General features: G+C 41.3%; 1 protein-coding gene across 1 annotated transcript; it reads left to right on the top strand.

Moving 5' to 3' along the window:
* The first annotated feature begins 127 nt into the window (after positions 1–127).
* LOC102798849 (proton-coupled zinc antiporter SLC30A2-like) lies at positions 128–4,250 on the top strand. Its single transcript, XM_087832910.1, has 8 exons — positions 128–192; positions 310–512; positions 729–875; positions 1,528–1,681; positions 1,779–1,977; positions 2,351–2,456; positions 2,533–2,667; positions 4,123–4,250. Exons 1-8 carry the CDS (start codon positions 128–130, stop codon positions 4,248–4,250), a joined length of 1,137 nt encoding a protein of 378 aa, XP_087689036.1.
* Positions 4,251–11,201: the final 6,951 nt, after the last annotated feature.

Here is an 11,201-nt window from a genome sequence, read left to right as displayed (position 1 = left end):
GGCTCCTGCAGTGCTCCACCCCTGAGAGATAGTGTGGGTTAGAGCAGGTGGTAAGTTGCCAGGCTTCCCTCTAGCTCCAGGTCAACCTTAAATACGGGAGTGTCTCAGCTGTCAATAACATGAGGATATGGAGTCATCAACAGATCCAGAGAAGCAACATTTGATTGAGACTCATTTGGAGCCTCTTGTGTGGTACGTCTTCATTTTTCATTTGACCTCCTGAAACACCAAAGTTCAACACAGATGGCTTTAAAACAGTTGACTTCCACATTGAGCCAGCCTAAGTGTAGATCTTCCGTCTTGTGTCAGGGTGAGCGGTCCAGAGAAAAAGTGCTCAGACTCAGAATTCGGTGAAGACGCCCTCAGTGTGGAGGGGCTGTGGCAACACGAATGGCTCTGCCAAGAGGCCGATTGGAGGTCGGTGACTGAAAGGGACTCGAGATGTTTGGCCAGAAAGAAGCTTTTCACTGCATGTGCCGTCAGCCTCGTGTTCATGACGGCAGAGGCCATTGGTGAGACAAAAGACTCATCACAAATTTCCGTGCCAGCAACTCAGATTCTGCCAAAAAAAAAAAAGAAGTTTACCTATATTTGTTTTTTACTGTGTCATGCATAAATATGTAAAGCTTGTTGAGTTTGAATCGCTCCATACAAACTTGATCTTAAAGTGACACACTCAGGCTTCCTCTGGTTCCTCTGCCCAAACACACATACGGTTTCCTCTGCAGGTGGATACGCCGCCGGCAGTCTGGCCATCATGACGGACGCAGCTCACCTTCTGACGGATTTTGTCAGCATTGTAATCAGCATCTTCTCTTTGTGGATCGCATCAAGGTCTCAGACAGCAACCATGACTTTTGGATGGTATCGAGCTGGTAGGAACAAGTTTCTCACGAGTAGCTCTCAAGAATACACTCACCAGCCACTTTGTTAAGTACACGGGTAAAGATTCATTAACCGAAGTAGCAGTACAACATAGACGGGTCAGAATTTGGAATAAACAAGTCAAAAGCATGAATCTGTCCTGCCTTGTATTGACAGTTTAGGCTGGTGGAGGTGCTGATGTTATGGTGGGATATTTTCTTGGCACACTTTGGATCCCTTAGTACCAACTGAGCATCATTTAAATGTCACTTTTGATGGCAGCATCCTGCAGGAGAACAAACACGATATCCTGTCACAAAGATCACATCATGTCAAGCTGGTTTCTCGAACATGACAGCAAGTGCACTGTACTCAAATGTCCTCCACAGTAAATAGATCTCAATCCAGTAGAGCAGGGATGTGGTGGATGTGGACTGTGTGACACAATCATGTGAATATGGACCAAAAGCTTTCAGCTCATTGTTAAATCTGTACCATGAAGAATTCAGGCAGTTCTGAAAGCAAAAGGGCGTCCAACCCGATACTAGCAAACTGCCCATTGAATTTATGTGCACATTAGTCCATATGAGTTGCACATACTCATATCCTTCATATTTTCGGGGCAATATGAAGAACATTTCTGACTCTTACTGTTTCACGCAGAGATTCTGGCCATGTTTCTGTCTGTGGTGTCGATCTGGGCCGTGGCCGTAGTGCTCGTCTTATCAGCCGTGCAGAGGATCTCCGACGGGGAATACGAGATTGACAGTGAGCTCATGCTCATAACATCAGGCTGTGCTGTGGGGGTCAATGTCCTGTGAGTGTGCCGAGCTTACTTTATGGGTTATTTCTGCTTGGTTTAGGGGGGCAGTCAGCAGCGATGAGTGATGACGTCTGTGCTTTGTTTTACCCAGGATGATCCTGATCTTGCATCAGCCTGGCAACTCACATGGCCACAGCCATGGGTTTGCCACCAACCTGACCCAGCGGGACAAACATGGGCAGAGCAACGGCCACGATAATGCAAGTGTAAAGGCAGCTTTCGTCCACATGGTGGGAGATCTGGTGCAGAGTGTTGGTGTCATGCTGGCTGCCACCATCATCCACTTCTGGGTCAGTGTAAGATTAAAAATAACAGTTAAATAACAATAACAAAAATAATCAGGATGGGCTTGATAGAGCACTGCACTCTCCAGGTACCCTGGCTTCCTCCCACAGTCCAAAGGTGTGCGTATGAGGTTAATGGCTGTTTCTAAATTGGTTTTAGGTGTAAGCATTCACTCACTGTAATAGAATAGCAACCTGCAGTTTCTTTCCTATTCCTTTACTATGCACTTATAACAAATCAATTACATGAGCTGTTGCTCATGTACGCATGCTATATGCAGGGTGCAACTTTTTAACACTGACCTTGCTGCTGTAAATGTTCATTAGAGCAATATCACTCCATCATTTGTTTCTGATCATATTTCTGTCTTCTTTACAGCCTGAATATAAAGTAGCAGATCCGATTTGCACCTTCCTGTTCTCTCTTCTCGTTACTGGGACAACGCTTCCTGTCACAAAGGATGTTTTCAGGATACTGCTGGAAGGTAAACACACTTCCCTCCGCCTGTGGTGATGTTCAGATTTTAGCGACAGTTTACCTAACATGTGTATTTTCTGAAGGCACTCCTCGGGACGTGAGTTTCGGCGCCGTGAGGGAGCTGCTGCTGTCTGTAGGAGGAGTCACCGCCATTCACAGTTTACACATGTGGAGCCTCAACACGACTCATTCTCTGCTTTCCGTGCACCTTGCCACAGGTAAGAGGCGAAGACGGTACTGTTATTAATGTGGAGAGGAAGCAGAACCTGCTCTAAAGCCCAGTAAAAATACTAGGGTAGTACACCAAAAACAGAATTTCCAGTTTTATTATGCTGTTTCCAAATATAAGTTACTTGAAAAGTATGGTAAAAAAGAGAAAAAGAAAATAATTAATTAGTTAATTCTGCTTTTGAAGTTGATATAGCTGAAAAAAAAATATATATATATATATATAAATCAAATAAGACTTGGAAATCCATAATAGTCTATTGCAAATCTGTCTGCAGATTTTTGGGAGTGCCCACTGCCCCCCTTGCCCCTCCCTTGGTGGTGCCCCTGCTAAAACTATGGAGGTTTAATTAGAAATGAAACACCACACGCCCATACTGCACCTTTTATCCTGGTCCTGTAAACATTTGTTTATTGTTTGATCAGAGTGTTTGTATTCTAAGTAAATAGGATGGAAAACCCTTTGGCAAATATTGATCTATTACAGCAGTAATGTAAGATGCCAGTCAACTGAAAAAGAAAGTTCTTATTGCTTCCACAAGAGTTAGGAGGTCAAGAAGCAGCCAGGTGCTGCTATTCAGATGCACGTGATTAAATGATCATCAGCAAATTATTAAGTCATTGACGAACTCTATAGAAGTAAAGGTTTTTGGCAATTTACTGGAGCATTCTAGTTCTTTCTAGGAGTGAAGGTCCCAGAAAACTCCAAAAAAAAAAAAAACAAAAAAAAAAACTAAACTAAATAAACCCAAGATCTAACTCTCAAATTCTACAGGCCTTAGTTAACATGTGAAATATTCAAGTCCATTGGCGGCACGTTTAAAAAAAGACTAAGTATGACTTCTCTGCAAACATAACATGGCGACACAGCTTAGGCTTGCAAAGTTGCATCTGAACAAACCACAACACAGGAAGTAATGAAGAATATGGACACAAACACCTCAAGACAACCCCCAAAAGGTTGATTCTGTTCATCTGGACGTAGCGTTTTCAGTGGGAGAAACGTCGTCACTCATCCAAGTGACTTCTTCAGTCTCAGCTGACTGCAGGTTTCCCCAATCTTATAAACAGTACATTTGCCCAATGACTGAAACTAGCACCACTGAATGAACAATGGACTATGAGGTCAGTTCATTGATCATTAATATGCAAATTCTCAGGACCATTGATCAACAACCACTGATCAATGACCATGAGTACCATTCACAGAGAGTTGGGGAATGGCTGCAATCACAGTATTGTAAGATGGTGAAAGATGCCCCCTTAGGCCCCCTCCTTGATTCAGAGATGGTCTTTCCCTTTTCACATAAGTGGCCTCCTTGACACCGCGCTGCAACCAGCGTTCCTCCCTGCCCGGGACGTTACATCCTCATCATCAAAGAGAAGAGCACTGATGATAAACTCATGTCATTGTCTGTATTTATTTGTTTGTTTGTTTCTTCCAGAGGAAGATGCTGATTCGCAGATCATCCTCAGGAAGGCAACAAGGGTCCTGCGCTCCAAATATGGTTTTTCCAGCATTACAATTCAAGTAGAGAGCTGCAGGATTTCAGGCAGCAGTGCAGAGGTTTAAAGTTGACTGAACAGATACTGGTGACTGCAAAAATACAGGCACTAGGTGCTCCCATTTAACAGCTTCATATTTGGGACTGAGGCAGCACAGTGGCACGGTGGTTAGCACTGTTGCCGCACAGCAAGAAGGTCCTGAGTTCAATTCCACCATCAGGCCGGGGTCTTTCTGTGTGGAGTTTGCATGTTCTCCCCGTGTTTGCGTGGGTTCCCTCCGGGTACTCTAGCTTCCTCCCACCGTCCGAAGACATGCAGCTTATAAATATACACAGTATAATGCCATCACTACAATATACAAATTTATATCGTTTCTACCGTATACTGTTTATACCGCCCACCCCTAATTCAAACCTCTTGCCAAGTTTGGTGCCACTGGTTTACTGTGAGCAACTCCCAGCCTAAAACAATAAAACCACAAATGTTTAATAAAGAAGAACGTTAAAACATTATTGTTGGCCACATGCCGGCAAAGTTATGTGCCATTAGCAATGTTAGTACTAACTGGGTTTTAAAGCCTTTACTTTAAAATACTGTATACGCCGTTTAATACTTGACATTAATCTTACAGAAAATGTGATGATTATATGGATAATTAAAGTCAGTCATATATCCACAAACACAACAAGCTGAAAGTCAGTGAATGCTGCCAAATATCACGGCACAAGCAGGATTCACTGCACTGTTAATGTTAGCTATGTTATATTGCTGCCTCTGTTCGGTGGTGTCGAGCCAAACGGACTTTAACGTGTATTTGAACGAGCTGACGGTTCACTCGTTAAGCTGAAAGAAAGATGCTTTAATCACAGGAGTCACACATGTGTCCACTGTACCATCTGTTTAGTACTCGTACTAACACAAACAAAATCCTCCTTCTCTTGTGCTGTTTTGTAGCAGTGTATACACCTGAGACTGTCACCTGTCTGTCTGTCCTGCACTCTCTCTCTTTTCTTTCTCTCTGATTGTGGAATAAAAGTATGAACATGTATTTATAAGTTACACTTGTGTTTGAATCCTGCAACTTCTCACACATTTGATTTCCATGTGTGACAACTGCAAGTGTCCAGAGTGAGGACAGACTGAGGGACCCACTGCTGCACATCATCTGTGAGGCTTTGCACCCCTGATGATCCACCAGGACAAACTCAGCAGTGTGTGAGGAAGAGGAGGAGGAAGAGCCAGCAGCAGCTGACAGATGGAGAGAATAGACAGACTGTTCCCTGTTTGTGAAGGACTGCTAGAAAAGTTTAACATAACTAATTGTCTGTCCTGAATCAGTTTTATTAGGTATTGTTCAAAATAGTTTATCATTCCAGTGTTTTTAGTGTGGGAGAAAGTACTCAGGGCCTTCAGGTTACACTCTATAGTGTTATATCATATTCTATAAGGATGTTATGTGTTTGTGTACTTTCTGCCCAGTTTGACCCATTTAGCAGAAGTCAGCCTGTTTAAGGCTCTGATATCTATTCTGTATGACTTAAAGCAGTTATGACATGGTCTGATTTTCTCACCCAATAAAGGAATATTTAATATATCGGTCTATTCTTCATGTTATGAAGACGCGGCCGGCTAGTCTATGCACCTGCTGCTAATTAATAGCACAGGGGGCGGGGCTTAAACTCAGATTGCCACAATAAAGGAGCTTCCATACTGAGGGCATAAATAGAGCCTTGGCAACACTATACTCTCTACACAAGTGAACTCTCAAAGTTGTTCCATCTAAAATACCGCTTTTGTTCCCAGCTTCAACAAGGCCCTCCAAACCTCCTTGGTTCAAATGCCAAAGCCGGTGCTGGCATAGCTTAAAACAGTGATTGAGCAAAAAGAAAAATAACTAAAAATTTGTGAGGGAATGAATATATCCGATAGATTAATACAAAATCATCAGCACAACTCTTATCTAAGCAAGCGTAAAGCATATGCGGCTCTTGAGTACCAAAGAGAGCAAATTAGAAAGAAAAATAAACTTAAAGAAATCAAAAAAGAAATCAAGTTGAAGGAACAACAGGAGAAAAAGCTGTTAGCGGAACACCTTGAACAAGAAAAAAGAAAAGAGGCTGAAAGAAAAGCCCGGTTTAAGGCTCAACTCTTAAAAGAGCTTCAAGACGCAATTGCTTCAGGAGCCCAAGAAAAAATACTACGAAAACAAAACGAGGCGTTAGAATATGAACGTAACCTAAGTATTCAGTCCAAATTACATAAAATGTAGGAGAAAAGGGTCGAAGAGAGCATGGCTAAACTAAGACCTCATCAAAAAAATCGCAGAAAATGTGTCAAACAAGCTCGTGGAAGCCAAAGAAAAGCAAAGAGCTGAAAAAGAAGCCACAAAAGTAGAGAGTAAACGCGTCAAAGGCGAGGGAAGAAGGACTGCAATTCTCCAGTCACTCCAGGACAGCTGGGAGGACGCAATCAGACGAAAGAAAGAGAGAATGCAGGATGAACAAAGGGAAAGGCGGGAGTGGGGTGAGGCTAGCAGGAAGGCTAACATGACGTTATTGGCAAAGCATATGGAAGAGGCGCAAAAAGACGTGAAAACTGCATTGCACTTTGCCAATATAATAACAAGAGAGCCAAAGAAAAACGTACCTTGGCTGAACTTGAGAAAAAATTCGAAACACAATATTTGTTAAAGCGACGACGTCAGGCCACCGAGAACAAACGCCTTAGTCGCGATATGGAGCTGGAACTTCTCAAAGCCGCTCGTAGAAACATCCCCGTTCTAGACACAACAGAGGGGAAAAACATAGTGTGGTTTTAGATAAGGAAGGTTCAGATGACTTTCAACCAAAGCCAAAAGAACCACTCCTGCAAATTTGTACTGGTGGGGTTCCTTTGTTCTTTTATCAGGAACGCAGCAGCTCACAACAAACAACACCTATAACAGAACGCATTCGGCTGCCAACAATTAATAAAACAAGCAGGCTTGTGTCTGTAGCTAAAGACTCACCAGCAAATGCTAAAAAACTAATTCCCACCCCCCTCCCCTGTCTAAGAAACCACAGAAAACACGGTGGCGTGCCCCCATTATTAAAAATCAAGACAGGGTTCTTGAATCGATTTTTAAATATAAATTCATTTTGCCCGAAACGCCAGAATCTCAGGTTAAACCTTACAAAAATCCGACAACCACCCAACAGCTAAAACAGTAAATGAGAGCTGGTGCACGGATTCTGCACAAAGACGTAAACACAACAAAGCGCGGACCGGCGCATCAGTGAGATGTCTGCTTTCTCACCCGACGGCACATTCATGGACATGCTATCGGGACTAAAGCCGACAGCTCACTGATTTAATGCGTCGGCGGGTCCGCTCTTTGTGTTTGTCTTTTTTGCGCTAGATTCTGAAGCTGCAGGTTTGATCTCTCTCCAAACAATATTGACTGAACCAGCAGCAAAAGAAGATCCAAACCAGCTTCACGTTTTGCTTCACATAAACATCATCATGAATTCCCTCTTACTTTTGCTGTTTTACTTCCACCACAATAAAAATCACACTGCATGCAGAGCTCCCCGTCTCTCTCTCTCAGGAATAGATTCCCATAAAAAAAATCTTTTTTTTTTCCGCTTGCTTATTACCCACCAGGCTACCCTTTAAACTTCCAACAAGAAAGCTTAATTTCTTCAGTTCAATACTGAAAAAATTTATCTGCTGCAGAATATTTTTAAGGTTATCTGCTATAAAACACCAGGCCAGGAAAATCTCCTTCATGTTTTTCTGTGTTTTATCCTCAGTTACTTTGACACAAAGGCATCTTCTGTGATGCTTACACCTTTGATCAAGTCTCACAAGTGTCAGCTTTGTTTTTATAGATATAAAAATATGGATATGTACTGATAAGTGATAAGGATTATAATATTTCTGACTGTCTGAGGCAAAATGACAAGGGGTCATTTGTTTGTTGGGGTTTTCTTTGGAGGAATTAGTTTAATTCATCCACATTAGAGAATCTTTGAGCATGAACAGCCTGTTTAAGGTATTGCTAAAGCATTTCAAAAAACATTTAAGTCAAAACTTTGACTAGGTCATTTTCTTAAGAGTCATCCAGAGGTTGCATAACTCAAGTGCTCCAGAGCATCAGTGCATGAACTTACAGCTGGATATTCTTCTTCAGGATTTTCAGACAGAGCAGAATCATGGTTCCATCAATTGTTTGATGTTCATTTTATGAAATACTATGTTAGCTTTATGATCTCACTACCAGAAATAACAGAAATCCAACTATCCACAAACTGTCTCATGACTCCACAGAATATTTTCCCTAAGGTCTTGGGGATCATCAAGACGGTTTTTTTGGAAAACTTAAGAGGAGGTGTTATGACCCGGCTCGAGGCAGCAACATAAAAATGAGACGAATATCAGAGTGTAAGTGAGAAGAGGTTTTAGCTTAAAATGGCATCGCAGGTTAGCTTGGGGGGTGGCTTACTGGGCTTAAGCCCAGGTTGTTTTTTCAGAAGCCCGGGGTCTTTTGGAGTGTAATGTTTTCATAGTTAGATGCCTGGCTGACAACTGTATAAAACAAAAACTACACACAATATTCGAAGCACATAGTGCACACTGTGGGAATTTACGACTGTGCGTAAATCCCCCCTAATATTGGTATGATCCGAGCTCAGACACTAAGCGGGGCGGGGCAGCTGCTGCCTGCGAGTTCGATGTTAGAGAAGCGCAGCCAGGCAGACAGAGGAGAACTGAAGTTTGAGCAGGTACCAAAGCAAATCATTCGTACTGTACAAATAATGTAAACATGACGGTGTATCACGAAAGATTGATGTCAAACTGATCACTTGTCCCATATTACGTTACTTGCTCTTCAAGTGAATCAACAAATGGCGACATGAAAAGCCGAACAACAACAATGCTGTTTCTTTAGAGAGTCTTAGCTTACATGTGTGTTTATTTCATATTTTCAGTTGTTACCCTCCACGGCAAAATAAATCGGTTTCAGTAATTTACTGATATACAAGAATGGACATAAGGGGCTTCTTTTAAAGAAAAAACTCTGGTAGTATTTTATATATTATGCTTTGTATGTTGTTCAGTATATTTCTATGCAAAACAAGAGGAATTTCAATACACATCAGTATATTCACAGTTGAAATATATTTACATACACTTTATGGAAAACACAAGAACATTTTTTTACTGTACAACATCAATTTAGAGTAAACTTGTTTTGTTTTGGTTAAATAAATATTGAAATATCTTTTGAATTAGTTAAATGTCAGAATAAAGAGAGACAGAGCTGTCTATTTTTTTTTTATCACTTTCATCAAATTTAGGAGTACATATACACTAAGTTTATTGTTAATTAATAAGAAAACTCCAGCTGTTTCCATTCTGAGCTGAAGAAGCTTCTGATAGGTTCGTAGAGTCCATGTGAGTAAATTGGTGGCACACCTGTGGATGCATATAAGGCAAAACACAGAGCCTGTTTCTTTAACATGGGAAAATCAAGAGATGTCAACCAAAACACCTGGAAAAGAATTGTGGAGCTCCATAAATGTGGCTCAATTTTATATACAATTTAGTGCCATTTGCAATTAAGAAATACAGATAGTTTCTCTCTTTACTCTTAAAGTTAACAACTATGTTTTTATATTTATCAATCTAAAAAAAATAAACATTTAGTCTGATTTGATGTTACAATTAAAAAAGTGTTTTTATCTGAAGAGTATGTAAATATCTGGTCTCAACTGTATAGTTGATAATTGTCAGCACAAAGAGGGAGAGAGAGGAACAAAGAGGGAGAGAGAGAATGAGGACAGCACAGAGATGGAACAAGAGCAGGTGAGACACACATGTTAGTCAAATCGTTGTTTACCAAAAGTATCACCGTATCATAGATACTCACGTTTCTCGTATCTAGTGTTTCTTTTTAGGTTTGTTATTTTTCAAATTCTATATTTATTAAGTTATGTAGGCTTGTTTGCACAACAAGGCTAAATAATTATATAAACTTTTCTCAATCTAAATAGTGTAGAATTAAAAAATAAGTGTAGTGCAGGTCTATGATGATTTTGAGTGTTCTGATTCTGGTTCTGTCTTGGTTAAGTCCTAAGTAGTCCTGATTTTGAACTGTTGTAGTCCTGTTTTAATTCCGGATCAGTTCTGGGTCTGGTTGAATTGGGGTTTAGTCCGCATGTCTTGATACAGCCCCGACTTTGTTCTGCCTCGCTGCTTAATTAAAAAACTAGTTTAAGGTGTCCTGCATATGTGATATATATTTTTCCCTATTTGAAGTCATTCTTTTTTTAACAAAACTCAAAACAGAGCCCCCATTCCACATGCATACTATCCTTAGGGCTAAGCCCCGGGTGTATCAAATGTCTGCCTCCGCCTCTGGTCTGCAGCCTTAAAGGCTGCATTTTAAGGCCGATTACGTCACAGCGACGCGACGAAGGCTGTCCCAATTCGAAGGCTGCTCGAAATGCGGCCCTCAAATGTGTCCTTCATTTCCCTGAATTTTAAGGACGTGGTGGTGTAGACTTCGTGGCCCAACATATCCCAGAATGCATAGCGCGGCGGTGGGTGTGGATAATTTTGCCGAAAAAAAACGGCGGATGAGGGGCACCGGAAGAGTAACTTAGTAAACTAAGTACTGAATATTATGTCACTTATTTATGTGCAAGTGTTTAACAACGAAGAACATTAAAACATTACTGTTGGCCACATGTCGGCAAAGTTATGTGACATTAGTGACGTTTGTACTAACTTGGTTTTAAAGCCTTTACTTTAAAATATACTCTGTTCAATAGCTGACCTTAATCAGAGAATGATCAAAGCTCATGTAGAAACAAACAAACAAATGAACAAACGATTTTCTCCTTCTTTTCTGTCAAACAAAGCTGTATGAAACGTTTCCAGCTGTTAGTATCATGGTTGCTAGGCAACCTGGGCAGCGCAACGGAGGCTAGAACGTCCCATTTCACAAGCCTCGCACTTCCGGCCTTAGCGGTCT

This window comes from Neolamprologus brichardi, chromosome 19, assembly GCF_056152115.1.
Source record: "Neolamprologus brichardi isolate AB-2024 chromosome 19, ASM5615211v1, whole genome shotgun sequence".
NCBI lineage: Eukaryota > Metazoa > Chordata > Actinopteri > Cichliformes > Cichlidae > Neolamprologus > Neolamprologus brichardi.
Note: the sequence above shows the minus strand (reverse complement) of the source record. Positions and strands in the feature narration are given on the sequence as shown.